Source organism: Garra rufa, chromosome 9, assembly GCF_049309525.1.
Source record: "Garra rufa chromosome 9, GarRuf1.0, whole genome shotgun sequence".
Taxonomy (NCBI): domain Eukaryota; kingdom Metazoa; phylum Chordata; class Actinopteri; order Cypriniformes; family Cyprinidae; genus Garra; species Garra rufa.
In genome coordinates, this window is record NC_133369.1 from 2,066,248 (window position 1) to 2,088,594 (window position 22,347).

At 29.2% G+C, this 22,347-nt stretch overlaps 1 protein-coding gene across 1 annotated transcript in view; it reads right to left on the bottom strand.

Moving 5' to 3' along the window:
• Window positions 1-3: 3 nt before the first annotated feature.
• kif13a (kinesin family member 13A) overlaps window positions 4-22,347 on the bottom strand; it is a 62,537-nt gene continuing 40,193 nt past the window's right edge. Inside the window, exons 21-35 of the mRNA XM_073846911.1 lie at window positions 21,837-21,969; window positions 21,569-21,715; window positions 15,145-15,244; window positions 14,921-15,047; window positions 12,621-12,676; window positions 12,365-12,489; window positions 11,037-11,213; window positions 10,858-10,950; window positions 10,626-10,778; window positions 4,569-4,646; window positions 4,434-4,484; window positions 4,252-4,357; window positions 3,285-3,436; window positions 1,253-1,405; window positions 4-9 (exon numbers count right to left, since the gene is read on the bottom strand). Coding sequence (XP_073703012.1) covers window positions 4-9; window positions 1,253-1,405; window positions 3,285-3,436; window positions 4,252-4,357; window positions 4,434-4,484; window positions 4,569-4,646; window positions 10,626-10,778; window positions 10,858-10,950; window positions 11,037-11,213; window positions 12,365-12,489; window positions 12,621-12,676; window positions 14,921-15,047; window positions 15,145-15,244; window positions 21,569-21,715; window positions 21,837-21,969 — 1,657 coding nt within the window. The remainder of the gene's footprint in view (window positions 10-1,252; window positions 1,406-3,284; window positions 3,437-4,251; window positions 4,358-4,433; window positions 4,485-4,568; window positions 4,647-10,625; window positions 10,779-10,857; window positions 10,951-11,036; window positions 11,214-12,364; window positions 12,490-12,620; window positions 12,677-14,920; window positions 15,048-15,144; window positions 15,245-21,568; window positions 21,716-21,836; window positions 21,970-22,347) is intronic.

A 22,347-nucleotide genomic window follows, 5' to 3' on the forward strand; every position in this document is an offset into this window, starting at 1 on the left:
CAGTCACATCTGATGTGTAAACAGAGTTTATTTGCTTTGTAATTCACGGTGTGATATGTGAAGTGCTGCAGTCAGTGAGTTAAACACAAGCTGAGGGATTCATGCAGTTATACATCATTCACATGAGGGTGATGGGATGCAATGAGATGCAAATGCATGATGACGATGATGAGGCAGCATCATAAGCTTCACTCAATCAGAAATAGTTTTAAAAGGATGCAGATATTACACCCTCCTGGACAATTGCTTGTATGTGAATGTAACAAATTTGGTTCATTATCATCAGTTATTTTTTTATGAAAATTTGCAATTATATATATACTGCCGCTCAAAAGTTTGGAATCTTTGGAAATGATGCTCATCAAAGTTCCATTTATTTGTAAAAAAAAAAAATACAGAACAAAGTAAAATTATAAAATATTATTGGAATTCAAAATAAGTTTATTTTAATATTTAATTTATTAAATATAATTTAAAATATAGTTTATTTCTGTGATGCAAAGCTGAATTTTCAGCATCATTACTGCAGTCTTCAGTGTCACATGATTCTTCAGAAATCATTCTAATATACTGATTTATTACTTTTATTATCAGCTGCTTAATATTTTTTTGGAACCTGTGATACTTTTTCAGGATTTTTGGATTAATAAAATGTTAAAAAGAACAGCATTTATTCAAAATAGAGCTCTTTACTATGATTTTTTTAAATCGATTTTTTTTATCAATCATTTCTTTCAAAGAGAGAAAGAAAGAAAAAAACTGACCCCAAACTTTGAATGAGGTGTTTTTTGTTACAAACATTTTCTATTTTAAATAAATGCTGTACTTTTTAACATTTTTTTTTATCAAAGAATCCTGAAAAAAAGAATCACAGGTTCCAGTTTTTCAACATTGATAATAAATCAGCATATTATAACGATTTCTGAAGGATCATGTGACATTGAATGCTGGAGTAATGATGCAGAAAATTCAGCTTTGCATCGCAGGAATAAATTATATTTTAAAGTATATTAAAATAAAAAAACACTATTTTAAATGGCATTAACCTGTACTTTTTAATCAAATAAACAGCCTTAATGAGCAGAAAAGTCTCCTTTAAAAAGCATTAAAAATCGTACTGATCCCAAACTTTTGAGCAGCGTGTATATATGAAAATTTGACTTTTTACTGTTTTAGATTTAAAAATGTAACATTTTATAGAAAAAGGTAATCTAAAGGTTAAATCAGACTGGTTTTGCATGTGTTGACTTACAGCAGCGTGCGGCCGTGTGTGAGTGAGATCAGTGCTGAGTCTGGGCTGTCTGTGATTGGCCGAGCTGCTGCTGATGTCACCGGCGCCGCGGCCCTCGCTCTGAGCCCTGGGTCTGGACCAGGGGCCGCCGGGGTCCGAAAACCAACGCATGCTCTGCAATCAAGGCACAACAGCACACTTCACACGGGCCATGCAGCACAGCCAATGGGTTAAGATGCAGGTGAGAGCACATGCACACAGCCACAGATTAAGCACTTTTAAAGGAACAGTTCACTCAAAAATAATTCATGTTGTTCATTCCTCATATTATTTTCTTTCTTTTACTGAACACAACTTCAGATGTTTTGTACAATGTCAGAGCTGCTCTTTTACATACAGTGCTACAAATTATACTTTTAAATTATATTTTGAATTGGCAAAAAAAGACATAAAAATGTCAAAACAGTGGTCTATATGATTATAATTTTTATTTTAATTTAATATATCATTATTAAAAAAAATTTATACATTTTTTGTCTTTTTTTATTTTTCCAGTTAGTAATTGTAATGCTTCAACTTAAACTAAATGAAAATTAGAAACATTGCCTTTGCATCTTAAAAAAAAAAAAAAAAAAAAAAAAAAAAAAATTATATATTATATATATATATATATATATATATATATTTTATTTTTTTTTTTAAGTTTGAATAATAGTTTTAATGAATGATAATAACAATGAACTGACATAAATTACATAAAAGTGTCAAAACAGTGCTCTACATGATTATTATTTGTATTTAAATTTAATACATTTTTTTAAAGTCTTTATTTACACACTTTTTGTCATTTTATTTTATTTTTTTTATTAATATTTGTTTAATTTATTTTTAGTTCAGTTTTAGTTTATTTATTTCCAGTTAGTAGTTTTAATGCTTCAACTTTAATTATACAAAAATTTGAAACATCTAAAAATAGTTTTTTTTAGCTAATATTTATATTTTATTTGAAAAAAAGTTTAAATAATAGTTTTAATGAATGACAAAAACTACGTAAGTGTAAAATCAGTAGTCTATATAATTATAATTTTTATTTTACATTTACATTTACATTTATTCATTTAGCCGACGCTTTTATCCAAAGCGACTTACAATTGGGAATACAACAAGTGATTCATCCTAAGGAGGATATTAAATTTTAATTTAATATAATTCTTTAACTATATCCTTTTTAATCATCATTTATTAAAACTAAAACTACTAATAAATTAAATTAATAAACAACTGTAAATAAACAAAAACTAACATGAACCAAATCTAAACTAAAAATAAAATAAATATCAATATAATATTACTAAAAAAACTACTAAATAATTTGCACAAAAATTAAATAAAAACTATTTTAGAAAAATAAAACTAAAAAACTAAAAATAAAAAATTAAATAAAACCCAAATCTATATGCAAGGAAAACATTTGACTTTTTTTTCACTTGCATAACATTTTAGACTTATCAAATCAATATTTTAAATACAATTTTAAACAAACATGAAGTAAATTTACATTTTTATTCTTTTAAAATCACACTTCTGGTTAACAGGTTCTGTATCACATACAGGTCAGTCTGAATAAATCAGTAATAAATAAATAAATCTGTGGCTGTATAAATGAACAGGTTTGAGGGACTGAGGCATGCTGGAAACAGGGTCCAAAATGAACTAAGATGAGGAGAATTCACAAGCAATAAATATTTCTCACAAACTAAAAATTATATTTTCTATACTGTTTTGTGTGTCTGTTTATCATCTTACAGATCTGAATGAAATTACCAGACAATTGGTGATTTTTACTTGCATTTGGACCATAATGTAGTGTTTATTTTGGACCCTGACTGCAGGACAGCTTCTCTGTGGACTGAGAGACACTTAAAACACTTTCAGATCATAAAATATGTGAGAATGTGGAGAGTGGAAACACAATAAGAATGGTGTGTGAGAATGAGACACATGACGAAAATGAAGCATTGAGTGTTTTTGTGAATGTGTTTGTGTGCATCACCTCCTGTCCCAGCAGAGGCCGTGCTTCCAGAGAACGCTTGACTTTGTTCTCCTCCTTCACCGGCAACAGAGATTTGAGGAACTTGGGCGGTTGAGGAGACAGAACCTTAAACGGACTGGAGTTGAAGAATGTCGGACTCTCTGGTACCGGTCCTGAGGAGAACATTTGGATGAAATGATGCATAAAGACTTTTAAAAAGCACTATACATTTTACATGTACCATTTACTATTAATAATAACAAAATCTTTTTCCAAAATCATGAAAAAAATGTTTGCATGAAATTATGCATAAGGTTGATTTAATGCACTATAAAATAGAAAGTTGAAAGGTTTAGCTGCCAAAAATTGAGAAAATATGGTAAATGTACTGGTAAACACTTTAAAAATACATAATATGTTTTATTAATAATATAATAGTCTATAATAACAGGAATAATAACAATCCTAATTTTATTTACTATTTTCTTTTATCTTTAAAGTGATAAATTATGTGTACTATTTTCTACTAACAACTTTTCAAATTTTAAAAAATGATTAAATCATTTTATTATTTGACTTATAATTTTTTATACACATTTTTTCAATAACAATTATTATTATATAATTATCAATAATCATCTATTATTTTTTAAATTACATTTTTTAGTTACCATCTTCAATAAGTTAATATTGTTTTAACTACAGTAACTGTTTTTAAGTACTAACTAAAACAAGAAACAAAAACAAAACTACAACTAACAAGAACTTTTTTATTTTATTTGAATGTTTTTTTAATTATAAGAGAAAAATAATAATTATTATTATATAATTATTACTGACAATAGTAATACTATTATTAATACCATCCATTAAATTGTTCAGTTACAATCTTTAATAATTTAATAGTTTTAATTGCAGTATTTTTTTATTATAATGCTTGCTTTTGTCATTTATATCATCTCAGGTGAAAGACAGGTTCGCAGTTTACCATGATTCTCTTTGTTTTTGACAGGCGTTTCTTTTGAGAGAGCACTGTTGAGTGAAGCTTCATGTAAAATGGATTCAGTGACGTCTGTGTGACCCTCGCAGTGAGTCTGTGGAAATAAAGTCAACACTCAGAGACATTCACAACAAACACACTGTCTGTGAACCTAGTAAGTGTTCGCTAACCTTCACGTCCTCATCCTCACATCCGTTCCCGTCTGGTTTACAACAAGAGCTCTAAACAAATTTATATTGCAGTCTTGTTACATAATGCACTGTATTTTGTTTCTATACACAAGCGAACAGTAGATCTGGTCTTACGTGCTGGACGTTGGGTGTGCTGAGACTGCGCCGCATGTGTCTGCTTTTAGCGGAGAGAGCTTCCTTCACTGTCACACCCTGAATGAACACACATAAAAAACACATTAAACACTAGAGATAAACCGATAATCGGTTTGACCTGTATTTTTTCCCTATATTTAAGCATTTTTTCATAAGTGGATATTGGTTTTGTAATATTGGATCCCTCGATTAAATGCTGCCATCTTGTGGTCGTTTTGAGATTTGAGGCAAAGATTTCAGGTAAAGTAATCATTATCGGTTCAAAAAAAAAAAAATATATATCAATAAATAATAAATTTATTTATTTTAAATAAAACAATAAATATTGGTTCTAGATATTGGTTATTAGGCACATAAACATGCAAATAATCTGAATCGGTTATAAAAAAAAAATCAATATCGGTTAATCTCTACTAAATACTCCAGCAGAAATAGCAGATAGAAGTAAAACAATAAACAATTATTGGTACTGGATACCGGTTATTGGGCACATAAACATGCAAATCATCTGAATTGGTTAGAAAAAAGTCTATATCAGTTGATCTCTACTAAACAATTTAATAGAAATAAAACAATACATAAAACACTGGTTCTGCATATCGGTTAACAGGCACAAAAACATGCAAATAATCTGTATCATTATAGAAAAATCAACTTGGCGGATCTCTTCTAAACACTCCAGCAGAAACAGCAGATAAAAATAAAATAAAAAAATGAATATTGATTTTCCATATCGGTTATCGGGCACATAAACACGCAAATAATCTGTATTATTATAAAAAAAAATCAATATCATCGATCTCTAATAAAGACTCCAGCAGAATCAGCACATAATTCTCTGTATCGGTTATAGGGCACATAAACACAAATAATCTGTATGGGTTATAAAAAAAAATCAATATCGGTCGACCTCTACTAAAGACTCTAGCAGAAATGGCAGATACAAGTAAAAAAATTAATTCTGGATATCGGTTATTAGGCACATAAGCATGCAAATAATCTGAATCAGTTATTAAAAAAAATCAATATCGGTTGATCTCTCCTAATAACTCCATCGGAATCAGCAGATAAAAATAAAATAAAAAATAAATATTAATTCTCCATATCGGTTATCAGGCACGTAAACACAAATAATCTGTATTGGTTAGAAAAATCAATATCGGTTGATCTCTATAAAACACTCCAGCAGAAACTGCAGATAGAAGTAAAACAACATATAAGTATTGGTTCTGCATATCGGTTAACAGCTACATAAACATGCATATCGGTATCATTATTAAAAAAGTCAATATTGGTTGATCTCCACTAAACACTTCAGCAGAAATAGCAGATAAAATTAAAACAATAAATAAGTACTGGTTCTGCATATCGGTTATTGGACATATAAACATGCACATAATTGGTATCGGTATCATTATAATTTTTATCATAAAAATCATTATAATCTGTATTGTTATAAAAAAAAATTCTATATCGGTTGACCTCCACTAAACAGTCTAGCTGAAACAGCAGATAGAAATAAAACAACAAATAAACATTGCTTCTGCATATCGGATACATAAACAAGCAAATAATCTGTATCGGTTAAAAAAATAAAAAAATATTGGTCGATCTCTACTAAACACTCTAGCAGAAACATCAGATAGATGTAAAATAAAAAATATTGGTTCTGCATATTAGGGCTGCAACGATTAATCGAACGATGTTGTGAGGCGCGTCTAGACAATGAAGCCGGTACTTTGATTAGTAGTAAATCTCCATCACGTGCATTCAGCTGGAGCGGCAATTCAAACACCCCGCCGTAAATCACTGACAAGCCACGCCAAATCGCGCTGAAAATCGAATTCGATTTTCATTCCATTTTTGGAGTGGCTTGTCAGTTTACGGAGGGGTGTTTGAATTGCCGCTCCAGCTGAACGCACGTGATGGAGATTTACTACTAATCAAAGTACCGGCTTCATTGTCTAGACGCGCCTCACAACATCATTCGATTAATCGTTGCAGCCCTACTGCATATCGGTTATTGGCACATAAACAAAAAAAAAAACTGTATCGGTTATAAAAAAAAAAAAAATCAATATCGGTTGATTTCCACTAAATAAACCAGTTGAAACAGCAGATAAAAGTAAAACAGTAAAAAAGTACTGGTTCTGGATATCGGTTATAAGTCACATAAACATGCAAATAATCGGTATTGGTTATTAAAAAAATCTATATCAGTTGACCTCCACTAAACAGTCTAGCTGAAACAGCAGATAGAAATAAAACAACAAATAAACATTGCTTCTGCATATCGGACACATAAACAAGCAAATAATCTGTATCGGTTATAAAAAAAAACCAATATTGGTCAAAATTACACACTCTAGCAGAAACATCAGATAGAAGTAAAATAAAATGAAAAATTAGTTCTGCATATTGGTTATTGGAACATAAACAAAAAAAATCTGTATTGTTTATAAAAAAAAATCAATATCGGTTGATCTCCACTAAATAAACCAGCTGAAACAGCAGATAAAAGTAAAACAGTAAAAAAGTACTGGTTCTGGATATCGGTTATAAGTCATATAAACATGCAAATAATCGGTATTGGTTATTAAAAAAAAATCTATATCGGTTGACCTCCACTAAACAGTCTAGCTGAAACAGCAGATAGAAATAAAACAATTAATAAACATTGCTTCTGCATATCGGACACATAAACAAGCAAATAATCTGTATCGGTTATAAAAAAAAAACAATATTGGTCAAAATTACACACTCTAGCAGAAACATCAGATAGAAGTAAAATAAAATAAAAAATTAGTTCTGCATATTGGTTATTGGAACATAAACAAAAAAATCTGTACTGTTTATAAAAAGAATCAATATCGGTTGATCTCCACTAAATAAACCAGTTGAAACAGCAGATAAAAGTAAAACAGTAAATAAGTACTGGTTCTGGATATCGGTTATAAGTCACATAAACATGCAAATAATCAGTATTGGTATCATTATAAAAAAATCAATATCGGTTGATCTCCACTAAATAAACCAGCTGAAACAGCAGATAAAAGTAAAACAGTAAATAAGTACTGGTTCTGGATATCGTTTATAAGTCATATAAACAAGCAAATAATCGGTATTGGTTATTTAAAAAAATCTATATCGGTTGACCTCCACTAAACAGTCTAGCTGAAACAGCAGATAGAAATAAAACAATTAATAAACATTGCTTCTGCATATCGGACACATAAACAAGCAAATAATCTGTATCGGTTATAAAAAAAAAAACAATATTGGTCAAAATTACACACTCTAGCAGAAACATCAGATAGAAGTAAAAAAAAAAAAAAAAATTAGTTCTGCATATTGGTTATTGGAACATAAACAAAAAAAATCTGTATCGATTATAAAAAAATCAATATCGGTTGATCTCCACTAAATAAACCAGCTGAAACAGCAGATAAAAGTAAAACAGTAAATAAGTACTGGTTCTGGATATCGGTTATAAGTCATATAAACAAGCAAATAATCGGTATTGGTTATTAAAAAAAAAACAATATTGGTCAAAATTACACACTCTAGCAGAAACATCAGATAGAAGTTAAAAAAAAAAATAGTTCTGCATATTGGTTATTGGAACATAAACAAAAAAAATCTGTATCGATTATAAAAAAAATCAATATCGGTTGATCTCCACTAAATAAACCAGCTGAAACAGCAGATAAAAGTAAAACAGTAAATAAGTACTGGTTCTGGATATCGGTTATAAGTCATATAAACAAGCAAATAATCGGTATATGTTATTTAAAAAAATCTATATCGGTTGACCTCCACTAAACAGTCTAGCTGAAACAGCAGATAGAAATAAAACAATTAATAAACATTGCTTCTGCATATCGGACACATAAACAAGCAAATAATCGGTATCGGTTATAAAAAAAAAACAATATTGGTCAAAATTACACACTCTAGCAGAAACATCAGATAGAAGTTAAAAAAAAAAAATAGTTCTGCATATTGGTTATTGGAACATAAACAAAAAAAATCTGTATCGATTATAAAAAAAATCAATATCGGTTGATCTCCACTAAATAAACCAGTTGAAACAGCAGATAAAAATAAAACAGTAAATAAGTACTGGTTCTGGATATCGGTTATAAGTCATATAAACAAGCAAATAATCGGTATTGGTTATTTAAAAAAATCTATATCGGTTGACCTCCACTAAACAGTCTAGCTGAAACAGCAGATAGAAATAAAACAATTAATAAACATTGCTTCTGCATATCGGACACATAAACAAGCAAATAATCGGTATCGGTTATAAAAAAAAAACAATATTGGTCAAAATTACACACTCTAGCAGAAACATCAGATAGAAGTAAAATAAAATAAAAAATTAGTTCTGCATATTGGTTATTGGAACATAAACAAAAAAATAAAACAGTAAATAAGTACTGGTTCTGGATATCGGTTATAAGTCATATAAACATGCAAATAATCAGTATTGGTATCATTATAAAAAAATCAATACCGGTCGATCTTTACTAAACATTAGGGCTGCACGATTAATCGTTTTTAAACCGAAATCGCGATTTGAAAGGGTGCGATTTTCAAATCGCAAGAGCTGCGATTATTTCGATTGATTATCAAATGTGGTAACAAGCATATAAGTCGTTTTTGACAGGTCACTTCATGTGCATATTACGTCTTCATGCTTATATTACGTTTGATGCAGAGTTTAACCAATAGGGGGCATTTTAACACTGCATGTAGAGACATGCACGGGACGGATTTTTCAGTCCCGCATCCGCAGAAATATGTTTATCTCGTTCAGTTCCCGCCTCGACATTCATGTTTTGTCCCGCTCCTGCCCGCATAAAAGTAACCTATATAGTTTTTTTCAGTACATCAATTGAATTTACATGAAACAGTTTTGTAACATCTCGTAATTTCACAAAACCCCAGCATAAACGCTCCTGATAAAATATTTGTTATATAGGCTAAGCATCAACATTCACAAGCCACTGTTATTCTTAACAGAAGAGCAAGCATGAGCTACTGTGTGTATCCATAGCAGAATGCAAGCAGACAAAGCTTAAGTTGACATCTCAGTTCATATGCGATCTCATAAAGCTCTAACACAAATTATGCACAATGAATCTTTCACAATGTCTACACTTTGTGTGTTTTAATTCGCGAGCATGCAATATTCAGCACTGTGCAAGAATGTTTGAGCAGTGAGTGGATTCTAACTTAAACACCTCTGATGACTGCCTATCCTTGTGCTTACTAATCATAGCTGTAAGTTGTATACTAGTTGTTCTTGCTGCTTTTGTGCAATAGATGAATAACAATATTTTGCTTTTTAGATATTTGTATTTTGCGGGGGTCCCGCGAATCATTTTATTTTCCCGTGTCCCGAACAGCCGCACTCGCCCATCAAGTTTTGTCCCGCGCCGCAGTCGGTTGCCTCGGGTCCCGCTATACTCCCGTAGGAGTGCAGGTCTCTACTGCATGTACTGAGCAAATAACGTTAACGCCATTTGGAAAAGATGAGCGGGAGCAGCGGCTCAACTTCCCAACAAAGTGACTCTTAATGTAGGTTATCATCAGTGTTTTACTGATGTAAAATTGTTTACAGTGTGTTTGGATTCCTAAAAGTTTAAGATTTTAATTATATTTTATTATAAAATTTTAATTGCTAATTTAATTTTATTTAAGATACTGTAGTTATTTTCTTAATTTGTCATGATAACTGACAACTTTATTTTAAAAAAGGCAACAATGTTTATGAGGTTTTAAATAAACAGTAGAACAGTGTAGCATACTTTGTGATTATGCTTGGTCTTTCTTTGGTGCTGTTAAAACCACCATATCAAACCTGTAGCTCTTTTATGAAATAGTAGTAAATCGCATTTTAAATCGCAAATCGCAATTTTGATCAGAAAAATCGCAATTAGATTTTTTCTCCAAATCGTGCAGCCCTACTAAACATTCCAGCAGAAACTGCAGATAGTGAGAAAAACCTGTGCTTAAGTGAAGCCTAACCTGCCGCAGTCTCTCCAGACACAGAATATTGTCGACCTCCAGCACTCCTCTGGTGTATTTCTCTATGTACGTCTCTCCATCAAGCGTCTCCTCTGTCTCTCCTCGCGCCGCCATCAAGGCCAGAGTCTCGCGCTCCTCTGGCTCCTCAGACGCCTGTTCATGAAGACAGCACGTGTGTGATCAGTGCATTCAGAAAGACAAACACGAAGAGGAAACAGTGTGAAGTTTGTACCTTTGGTATGTTGGACACGATCTCATACGTCACTCCACAGGAGTACAGAACGTTCTTCAAAGACATCCGTCTCTTCAGGCTCTGAGTGAAACTCTATGAGATATCAGACATGTATTACATTAATAACATTGACACATATTTATACATATATACATTTCATATCCCTGTGATTTCCAGACCTGTTTGTTGTAGATGTTGACAGCGATCCTCTTGCGCAGAACCAGCTCCACAGACGCCGGGTGACTGAGCTGAACCGTGGCTTTCACGATCAAATAGATCCGCTCGCTGGGAGCCGTGATTCGGTTCAGGTGGATGGAGTCGTGGATGGAGGAATCCCAGGAACACACAGCTGACACCTGAGAACAAGGGTCATATATTGATGTTATAAACATTTACATGACAATCACACATCTCATTACAATTTAAAACACGCTTATAAACAATACGACAAAACTTTAAAGGGTGAATCTCAGAAAATCTCCAGATCACCTTTAAAAACGAATTAAATTAAATAAATAATAAAAAAGCTGCACAATTTCTTTTATAAAACATATATAAAATAGCACCTAGGACTTAAGATTATAAATGTTACATTTAGACATTATGTTCAAGAAAATTGAACATCTCAAAATCCCAAATTCTCAAATTGATTTATATATTTATGTACTCTGCATTATTCTCATTAGTTAATTTCATTAATTTAACATTATCTTATTTTTTTATATATATATATATATATATATATATATATATATATATATATATATATATATATATATATATACACATACACACATACATTTTTAAATTATTTTTTTTATTTAAATAAATAAAAAAGAAGATTTGTACAAAGCATTAAATTAAGGTAATTTTAGGTCCATCATGATTAGATTTTTCAAAAAAATATTATTTTAAGACAATTCAAAATCCCAAATTCTCGTGTGTTTCTCTTTATTTTTGTATTTTTATTTATTTATTTTTGTAATTTGCATTATTCTAATTGGTTACTTTCATTAAATTAACTTAACTTTATTTATTCATTTTTAAATAATTTAAATAAATAAAAATAATATTAATAAGACTTGTATTAAGTATTAAACTAAGCTATTTTTTTTTTCAATAAAACATTATTTCAAGACAATTCAATATTACAAAATACCCAAATTTTGATGACTATAATGCATCCAGATATATACCTAAAGTGATTTTGTTTTTGTAATGTTCATTATTTTCATTGGTCAATTTTACTAGATTAACATTACTATATATTTTATATATATAATGTATTATATAACAATAACAAACTGCCTATATACACATTAAGACATTATTTTCAAGACAAAATCTTTAATTATCATGACTGTAATGCATTTAGACATCTTCGTTTATTTTGCTAATTTTTTAAAACTTTCAAAACAGGCCAACCATGAACTCTTGAGTTTGTTAAGATGATTCATGTCGAAGAAGCAAATTGGTGTCAGTTTAACAGGTTTAATATTCCTGTCACCTCGTCATCGCTGTGTCTGATGATGGGCAGGTAGAAGAAAGGGCTGCCGTGTTCTTTGGGGAGGATGGAGTTGACGCCGGCGGCGTGAGGACCGCTCAGCTGATCGTTCACCGTCAGATTATCAGCTGCAAAACACACAATACGGATAAAATAACAATCACACGCAAACAAACCAGAATTACTGATTTAACAGGATCATGCAAATCAGCAAAATCTTCAGCCCTTGAACCCTAAAGATCAGTAGACAGTATCTCACCATTCAGATCCAGAAACAGCACAGGAGTATGAGCCTCCATGCCAGAAGGGGGAACCCTGGAGCATTAACAACACTGAGTTTAATAACAGGCTTTCATTTCATATTTGTCAGCTAAGTAACATTAACTTTCATAATCACTACTGCATTTCACATTGAATAGTACTGTAAGATACCATTTATTTCATGTTATTTAATTTCTTGTAATGTGCAGTTTGAAAATTAGATTTAACAACGTCTGTTTAAGATTTAATCGCGAAAGAGTGCTTTCAAAATACTTACGTTACAGAATGACAGCAATATTTCAACACTTAATTGTAATATCAAAAATAATTTATTAATATTGTATTTAATTTAATATGACTTCAATTTTTAAATAATACGTTTTATAGTATTTTTTACTTTTTTATATTTTTTATATTTTTATTTTTTGCAAAAATTAGTCTTAATGCTTAAATGAAATATATGTAGCATTAAATAAAATTGTGTTGCTATTAGATTTCCTTTCATTTGATTTCACTTTTAAAATGTAACTTGTTGTGTTTTTTACTTTTATTTTTTATGTTATTCCTAAATCGAATATTTTTATTTTTACAGAAAATAAATGATTACAATAATGTGAATCTAATGTGAATAAATAATCAGAATGTCTTTAGTTAAACAGAGCCTTAAAAGAAGAAAAAATTGATTTTATTAATATATAATATATTTCCTTAAATTGTGAAGTATTTTAACCTTTGTTTATGTATATACTGTATATATATATATATATATATATATATATATATATATATATAAAACAAAAATAAAATAATAATTTAATAAATTATTGAAAAAAAATTATTATTGATCAATGATTATGGCTGAATTAGTCAAAAGTAAATAAAAACAAATACATATATAAAATGAATTAATTTAACAAAGTAGTTAAAATAAATGTTTATCTAGAAATAAATTAATAAATTAATATTACTTATGAATACATTATTAAATAAACGTTCAACTAAATAAGAAATATTGATATTGTACAAAAAATAAAGCAATAATTATTTAATTTTACAGCACAATTATAGAATTACAGTACAAATATTTATGGCTGAAATAGTAAAAAATATATATAATTATATATAATATATATTATATAATATATATATATATATATTTAGCTACTTAAGTTACAGTAAATAAATATAAATTTTAATAAATTAATATTAATTAATATTGTATTTGCTTTAATTGAATTGTTTAAAATATATTACATAATATTATAGTTTTTGTTTTTTTACTTTTAATTTAGTTTTTTTTTTTTCAATTTTATATGAATTTTATCATCAAAATAAATAAAGTCTATGTACTTCTGTTCCATAACTAGTAGACATATTCCAATAGATTCAAAGGTCTAATCTATGTATGTCTGCTGCAGTGTTGTTTTTGACAACCATCTTAGATTTAGTCTTAGTCTTTTGGACTAAAATGCTTCCTAGTTTTAGTCAAATTTTAGTCACTTCTATATGTGATAGCTTTAGTCCAATTTTAGTCGACGAAAAGTCAAAAAGGTTTTAGTCTAGTTTTAGTCGACGAAAAGTCAAAAAGGTTTTAGTCTAGTTTTAGTTAAAAAAGGGGAAAAAGTAGTCTTTTAACAAATTAATGTAGGTCAATAAGTTTTTTGCTGTTGGGTAGTGTCACTTATAAGTTCTGAAAATAGCAGATCTATAGTTCAACACAATGTGAGCTTCCGGATCGACTATTTTCACCAATAATTACAATAATGAAGGAATGTTTTAGAACATAAAAGACAAACAAGGATGGAATGCTAAAACGGCTTGCCATACTAGTATAGCAAAGAGTATTTAATGCTAAAACGGCTTGCCATACTAGTATAGCAAAGAGTATTTAATGCTAAAACGGCTTGCCATACTAGTATAGCAAAGAGTATTTAATGCTAAAACGGCTTGCCATACTAGTATAGCAAAGAGTATTTAATGCTAAAACGGCTTGCCATAGCGTCAGATACTTTTTAAGTTTTAATTGGCATGCACAATAAGCGGAAATGTCATGCATTTTAAACGTCTGATGGACCACCCACTAACATTTTCGTCTATTCTCGTCTCGTCGACGAAAACTCACACACGTCTCGTCATGTTTTAGTCATCAACGAGCCATTTTTATCTCGTCATCGTCTCGTTATCGTCATGAAAAAAAGTGCCGTCAACTAAATGATTTTGTCATCGTCTTCGTTGACGAAAACAACACTGGTCTGCTGAGGACTGGTTTACACTGGTTTCCAGTGGTTCAGTTCTCACCAGTGCGCCGGGGCCCCTGGGATCCCGCTGCCAGGAGCCGGAACCAGCACAGCGTTCCTCTCCTCCGTCAGACCCACCCACTGCTCCACCAGCCTGGCCTCGCGCTCCACATCCTCCTCGGACTTCTCTGGAAACCACAGCACAGAACCAGCACCATCAGGCAACGCAGCTCAGAAGATCACAGCAGCTATACGAGTCCTGCATGATCAACTTTAAACACCAACCTGGCTTGTTGATGATCTTCTTGATCTGCTCCTCCAGGTACTCTCTGCGCTTGATGAGGGCGTCAGACCAGCGCTCACGGACGCAGTTCAGATCCTCCTCCTGCACAACAACATTCACATTCAGGTACACCGCAGCTATGCCAATGCTGCTTGGGTTTGCGGGTTTCATTTGCCGTCAGTGGGTGATTAAAGCTCGTTTCAGACAGAAAACATGTCAATAAATTTAAAGCGAGTGGAAAAGCATCTGAAGTTCATCCCACTCATTAATCCACATAAATCCACAGCAGCTCCATCTCACACCGTGTCTACAATAAACAAACGTCAACACTATCTGTTGAAAATTACAAATAATATTTGAGCATATTTATTTTGATATTATTTAAAATTTTAATATATTAGTATATATAATATAATATTTTAATATATTATATATATCATCATCGAAAGTCTGAAAAATATAGAACCATATTTATATAAACAAATTATTATTTTATTATTACTGAGATTATATATTGAATATGAAAATTGTGAAATATATACAACATATTACATTTTTTTATTTCAAATATAACTATTATATATTACATATTATTCTTACTATACATATTATAAAAACAGTGCATCAAATGTTACAATATTATTACTATTATATAATAATAAAATATATTTAACATATATATATATATATATATATATATATATATATATATATATATTAAAATAAAATAAATCGTATTTCCTATCATTGATTTAAATTCTAAAATGACAGTATTATCCTTTTTTAATTTTACTTTTGACTTTATTTTATTTGAATCATTTTTATTTTGACGAAAGAAGACTATTACAGTAAATCTAATGAGAATGTAGCAGAAAATATAAATTTCATTAATATTGTGTTTAATATAATATCATTTAACTTTAAAAATACTACATAAAATTAAAGTTATTCAGTTGTGTAAAATTTTATTTTAATTTAATATTATGTTTTTACTTTAATTATTTAAAATGTAAAATATTAGTGTAATATTATTTTTTACTTTTATTTTATCGTATTTTAGATTCATATTTTTATTTGTACAAAAAACAAATTACTTTTACAGTAAAGTGAATCTAATGAGAGTAATCGTTTTTATATATACTTGCACATATATTATTAAATAAACATCAAACAAAATAAGAAATATTGCTATTGTAATTTTTTGCTGTAAAAACTATTTAAGAAAAATAATATAATTATTTTAAAGTGCAATTATAAAATTACATTGATAAGATTTATGGCTGAAACTGTAAAAAAAAGAAAGAAAAATATATATATAAAACACACAAAATAAAAATAAAAAAACAATTTAAATATATTATTATATTATTGAAAATAAATTATATTCTATAAATTAATGATACATTAATATTACTTACACATATATTATTAAATAAAATATTTTGCTGTAAAAAGTTTTTAAGAAAAATAATATAACAGTTATTTCATTTTACTGCAATCATAAAATCATAAAATTACAGTACTAATATTTATGGCTGAAATAGTAAAAAAAATCTATCTATCTATCTATCTATATAACACAGAATAAAAAAAATAATTTAAATTAATTAATTTCACAAATTATTAAAATTTATTATTAATTATCTAAAAATTAATAATTAATTAATATTACTCTAACATATATTATTAAATAAACATATTTAAGTATTTAAGAAAAATTATTTACTAATTATTTTATTTCATATATAGTAAGTACATCTGTTTTCTGCTCTCATTTCAGTAATAAAAGATTTCAGTGTAGACACGCTGTCAGGTGCAGATTTGGAGCCAAGCATCAAATCAATCAATTGTAACACTTACATAACACCAGAATAAACAAACAAATGAATAAATGAATAAGAGGCAGATTAAATCCAGTGTGGCGTTTTCCAGTGTGGCTCAATGAACGTAAACATGCAGGATCATGCAGCCATGCACTGATCATGTGACCAAATGAAGACAGCTGTGTGTTAGTGCAGGAATCTCTGATTTCTCACATTGAATTCAGCGCGATTATAACATCAGGCTCATTAATGGGCGATTATGATCTTAATTTGACCACGCTTCCTGTCTGAAGCACATGATCAGCAGCAGCAGAAGTCAAAGTATACCTGATAACTATCCATATCGTCGTCTTCCTCCCTCTGCTGGAGAAAATACAGTCTGTCACACACATCTGCTGACGGACCAAACGCTTGTGCATTTTACCCATAATTTGGACCACACTAATAACTAAGAACCAATTAAATTGATTTTTTTGCTTTTTAAATGGATGCTGAATTGAATACTGACTAACTAAATATATAAAATAATAATAAATACTTATACATTAATTATACCTTGCTCATTCGTGTTAATAAATTTCCATTTTTTTTTATTTCTATTTTTATTATAACTTTATTTATTTAAAATAATAATAATAATAAATACAATTCAGAAAGATGCTGCAGCTCAGTGTTTTTATAGTATCATGGAGATACTATTAGTTGTTGTTAACATTTTAATTAAAAAGTAATGTGTTACAATAGTGAGTTACTCTTTAACATAGTAACTAATTATGTACTTAGTGACTTTTTATGGAAAGTAATGCATTACAATATTAATTTACTCTTTAAAAAAGTCACTAATTACGTTACTTAGTTACTTTTTATGAAAAATAATGCGTTACAATATTGCGTTACTCCCTAATAAAGTAATTACGCTAGTGACTTTTTATGCAAAGTAATGCGTTACAATATTGCGTTACACTCTAATAAAGTAACTAATTACGTTACTTAGTTACTTTTTATGAAAAGTAATGTGTTACCATATTACATTACTCCCTAAAAAAGGTACAAATCATGTTACTTAGTGACTTTTTATGCAAAGTATTGCATTACAATATTGAGTTACTCCCTAAAAAGTAACTAATTATGTTACTTAGTGACTTTTTATGGAAAGTAATGCGTAACAATATTGAGTTACCTTCTAAAAAAGTAACTAATTACATTACTGAGTTACTTTTTATGGAAAGTAATGTGTTACAATATTGCATTACTTCCTAAAACAGTAACGCATTATGTTACTTAGTGACTTTTTATGCAAAGTAATGCATTACAATATTGTGTTACTCCCTAAAAAAGTAACTAATTACCTTACATCATTTTAATTCAAGTAACATTTGTTTCACGGTTTAAATTTTAGTTTTAGTTAACTTCAATAACAATTGATGATTGTTTTATTTTAAGTAATAAAAATGCTTTTTTTGCATTTCTATTTTTATTATAACTTTATTTATTTAAAATAATAATAATAAATACAATTCAGAAAGATGCTGCAGCTCAGTGTTTTTATAGTATCATGGAGATACTATTAGTTGTTGTTAACATTTTAATTAAAAAGTAATGTGTTACAATATTGAGTTACTCTATAAAATAAGTAACTAATTACGTTACAATAGTGAGTTACTCTTTAACATAGTAACTAATTACATACTTAGTGACTTTTTATGAAAAGTAATGCGTTACAATATTAAGTTACTCTTTAAAAAAGTCACTAATTACGTTACTTAGTTACTTTTTATGAAAAATAATGCGTTACAATATTGCGTCACTCCCTAATAAAGTAATTACGTTAGTGACTTTTTATGCAAAGTAATGCGTTACAATATTGCGTTACACTCTAATAAAGTAATTACGTTAGTGACTTTTTATGCAAAGTAATGCGTTACAATATTGTGTTACTGCCTAAAAAATAACCAATTACGTTACTTAGTGACTTTTTATGCAAAGTAATACGTTACAATATTGCGTTACACTCTAATAAAGTAACTAATTACGTTACTTAGTTACTTTTTATGAAAAGTAATGTGTTACCATATTACACTACTCCCTAAAAAAGGTACAAATCATGTTACTTAGTGACTTTTAATGCAAAGTATTGCATTACAATATTGAGTTACTCCCTAAAAAGTAACTAATTATGTTACTTAGTGACTTTTTATGGAAAGTAATGCGTAACAATATTGAGTTACCTTCTAAAAAAGTAACTAATTACATTACTGAGTTACTTTTTATGGAAAGTAATGTGTTACAATATTGCATTACTTCCTAAAACAGTAACGCATTATGTTACTTAGTGACTTTTTATGCAAAGTAATGCATTACAATATTGTGTTACTCCCTAAAAAAGTAACTAATTACCTTACATCATTTTAATTCAAGTAACATTTGTTTCACGGTTTAAATTTTAGTTTTAGTTAACTACAATAACAATTGATGATTGTTTTATTTTAAGTAATAAAAATGCTTTTTTTTGCATTTCTATTTTTATTATAACTTTATTTATTTAAAATAATAATAATAAATACAATTCAGAAAGATGCTGCAGCTCAGTGTTTTTTTAGTATCATGGAGATACTATTAGTTGTTGTTAACATTTTAATTAAAAAGTAATGTGTTACAATATTGAATTACTCTATAAAATAAGTAACTAATTACGTTACAATAGTGAGTTACTCTTTAACATAGTAACTAATTACGTACTTAGTGACTTTTTATGAAAAGTAATGCGTTACAATATTAAGTTACTCTTTAAAAAAGTCACTAATTACGTTACTTAGTTACTTTTTATGAAAAATAATGCGTTACAATATTGCGTTACTCCCTAATAAAGTAATTACGTTAGTGACTTTTTATGCAAAGTAATGCGTTACAATATTGTGTTACTGCCTAAAAAATAACCAATTACGTTACTTAGTGACTTTTTATGCAAAGTAATACGTTACAATATTGCGTTACACTCTAATAAAGTAACTAATTACGTTACTTAGTTACTTTTTATGAAAAGTAATGTTACCATATTACATTACTCCCTAAAAAAGGTACAAATCATGTTACTTAGTGACTTTTTATGCAAAGTATTGCATTACAATATTGAGTTACTCCCTAAAAAGTAACTAATTATGTTACTTAGTGACTTTTTATGGAAAGTAATGCGTAACAATATTGAGTTACCTTCTAAAAAAGTAACTAATTACATTACTGAGTTACTTTTTATGGAAAGTAATGTGTTACAATATTGCATTACTTCCTAAAACAGTAACGCATTATGTTACTTAGTGACTTTTTATGCAAAGTAATGCATTACAATATTGTGTTACTCCCTAAAAAAGTAACTAATTACCTTACATTATTTTAATTCAAGTAACATTTGTTTCACGGTTTAAATTTTAGTTTTAGTTAACTACAATAACAATTGATGATTGTTTTATTTTAAGTAATAAAAATGCTTTTTTTTGCATTTCTATTTTTATTATAACTTTATTTATTTAAAATAATAATAATAAATACAATTCAGAAAGATGCTGCAGCTCAGTGTTTTTATAGTATCATGGAGATACTATTAGTTGTTGTTAACATTTTAATTAAAAAGTAATGTGTTACAATATTGAATTACTCTATAAAATAAGTAACTAATTACGTTACAATAGTGAGTTACTCTTTAACATAGTAACTAATTACGTACTTAGTGACTTTTTATGGAAAGTAATGCGTTACAATATTAAGTTACTCTTTAAAAAAGTCACTAATTACCTTACTTAGTTACTTTTTATGAAAAATAATGCGTTACAATATTGCGTTACTCCCTAATAAAGTAATTATGTTAGTGACTTTTTATGCAAAGTAATGCGTTACAATATTGTGTTACTGCCTAAAAAAATAACCAATTACGTTACTTAGTGACATTTTATGCAAAGTAATACGTTACAATATTGCGTTACACTCTAATAAAGTAACTAATTACGTTACTTAATTACTTTTGATGAAAAGTAATGCATTATGATATTGCGTTACTCCCTAAAAAAGTAACTAATTACGTTACTTAGTTACGAAAAGTAATGTGTTACCATATTACATTACTCCCTAAAAAAGGTACAAATTGTTACTTAGTGACTTTGTTATGCAAAGTAATGCATTACAAAATTGCGTTACTCCCTAAAAAGTAACTAATTATGGTACTTAGTGACTTTTTATGCAAAGTAATATGTTACAATATTGCGTTACACTCTAATAAAGTAACTAATTACGTTACTTAATTACTTTTGATGAAAAGTAATGCATTATGATATTGCGTTACTCCCTAAAAAAAGTAACTAATTACCTTACATTATTTTAATTCAAGTAACATTTGTTTCACGGTTTGAATTTTAGTTTTAGTTAACTACAATAACAATTGATGATTGTTTTATTTTAAGTAATAAAAAAGCTTTTTAGTTAACAATAATATCCCTGATTTCAGTTCATGTTTGTGTCATTTTAAGCAGTGAAAATGTTTTTTCATGGTTTTAGTTTCAGTAAATGATAACCAGATTGTGCTCTGCTGTGTGTTTGTGTCGGTCTCACTGACCTGATAGCTATCCAGAGGTCTCTGTAGTTTGACGGATCGAGCGGAAACGCAGCCGATGGAGACAGACAGGATGGCCTCCACTAACAGCGGCAGCGTCCCTGAGTGCTGGACCGGCCGCACGCTCACCTGCAACCTCCGTGAGTGACCCTGGACAAACACACACTTTGCTTTTGTCACACATATTTTTGAAAATTGGCAAATCTCATTAAATGATAGATGACTTGTGGTCAGTTTGTCTGCATCACATCATGCAGACTGAGAGTCACACCTGGCGCAGCTGAAACACTCCTCCAGTGCTGACGTCTTTGCTGGGATGAAGCTCTACAGACGAATACTCGCCCTGTTCGTTCAGCTCTTGTATGGAGACCCACAGCTCGATCTGACGGGACACTTCACTCCACCTGTTAAACACACACACAGGTGAGCACACATGCGCACTTACTGTCAGTGTTGGGAAAAGTTACTTTTAAAAGTAATGCATTACAGTATCACCTTACTCCCTAAAAATGTAACTAATTATGCTACTTAGTCACTTTTATGGAAACTATTACTTTCCCTCAGTAAAAAGTAACTAAAATGTAAAACATTACAATGCTGAGTTAGTTCCTAAAAAAGTAGCAAATTATGTTACTTAATTACTTTTTATGCAAATGCGTTACAATATTGCGTTACACTCTAAAAAAAAACTAATTGTTACTTAATTACTTTTTATGCAAAGTAATGCGTTACAATATTGCGTCACTACCTAAAAAGTAACTAATTACATCACTTAATGACTT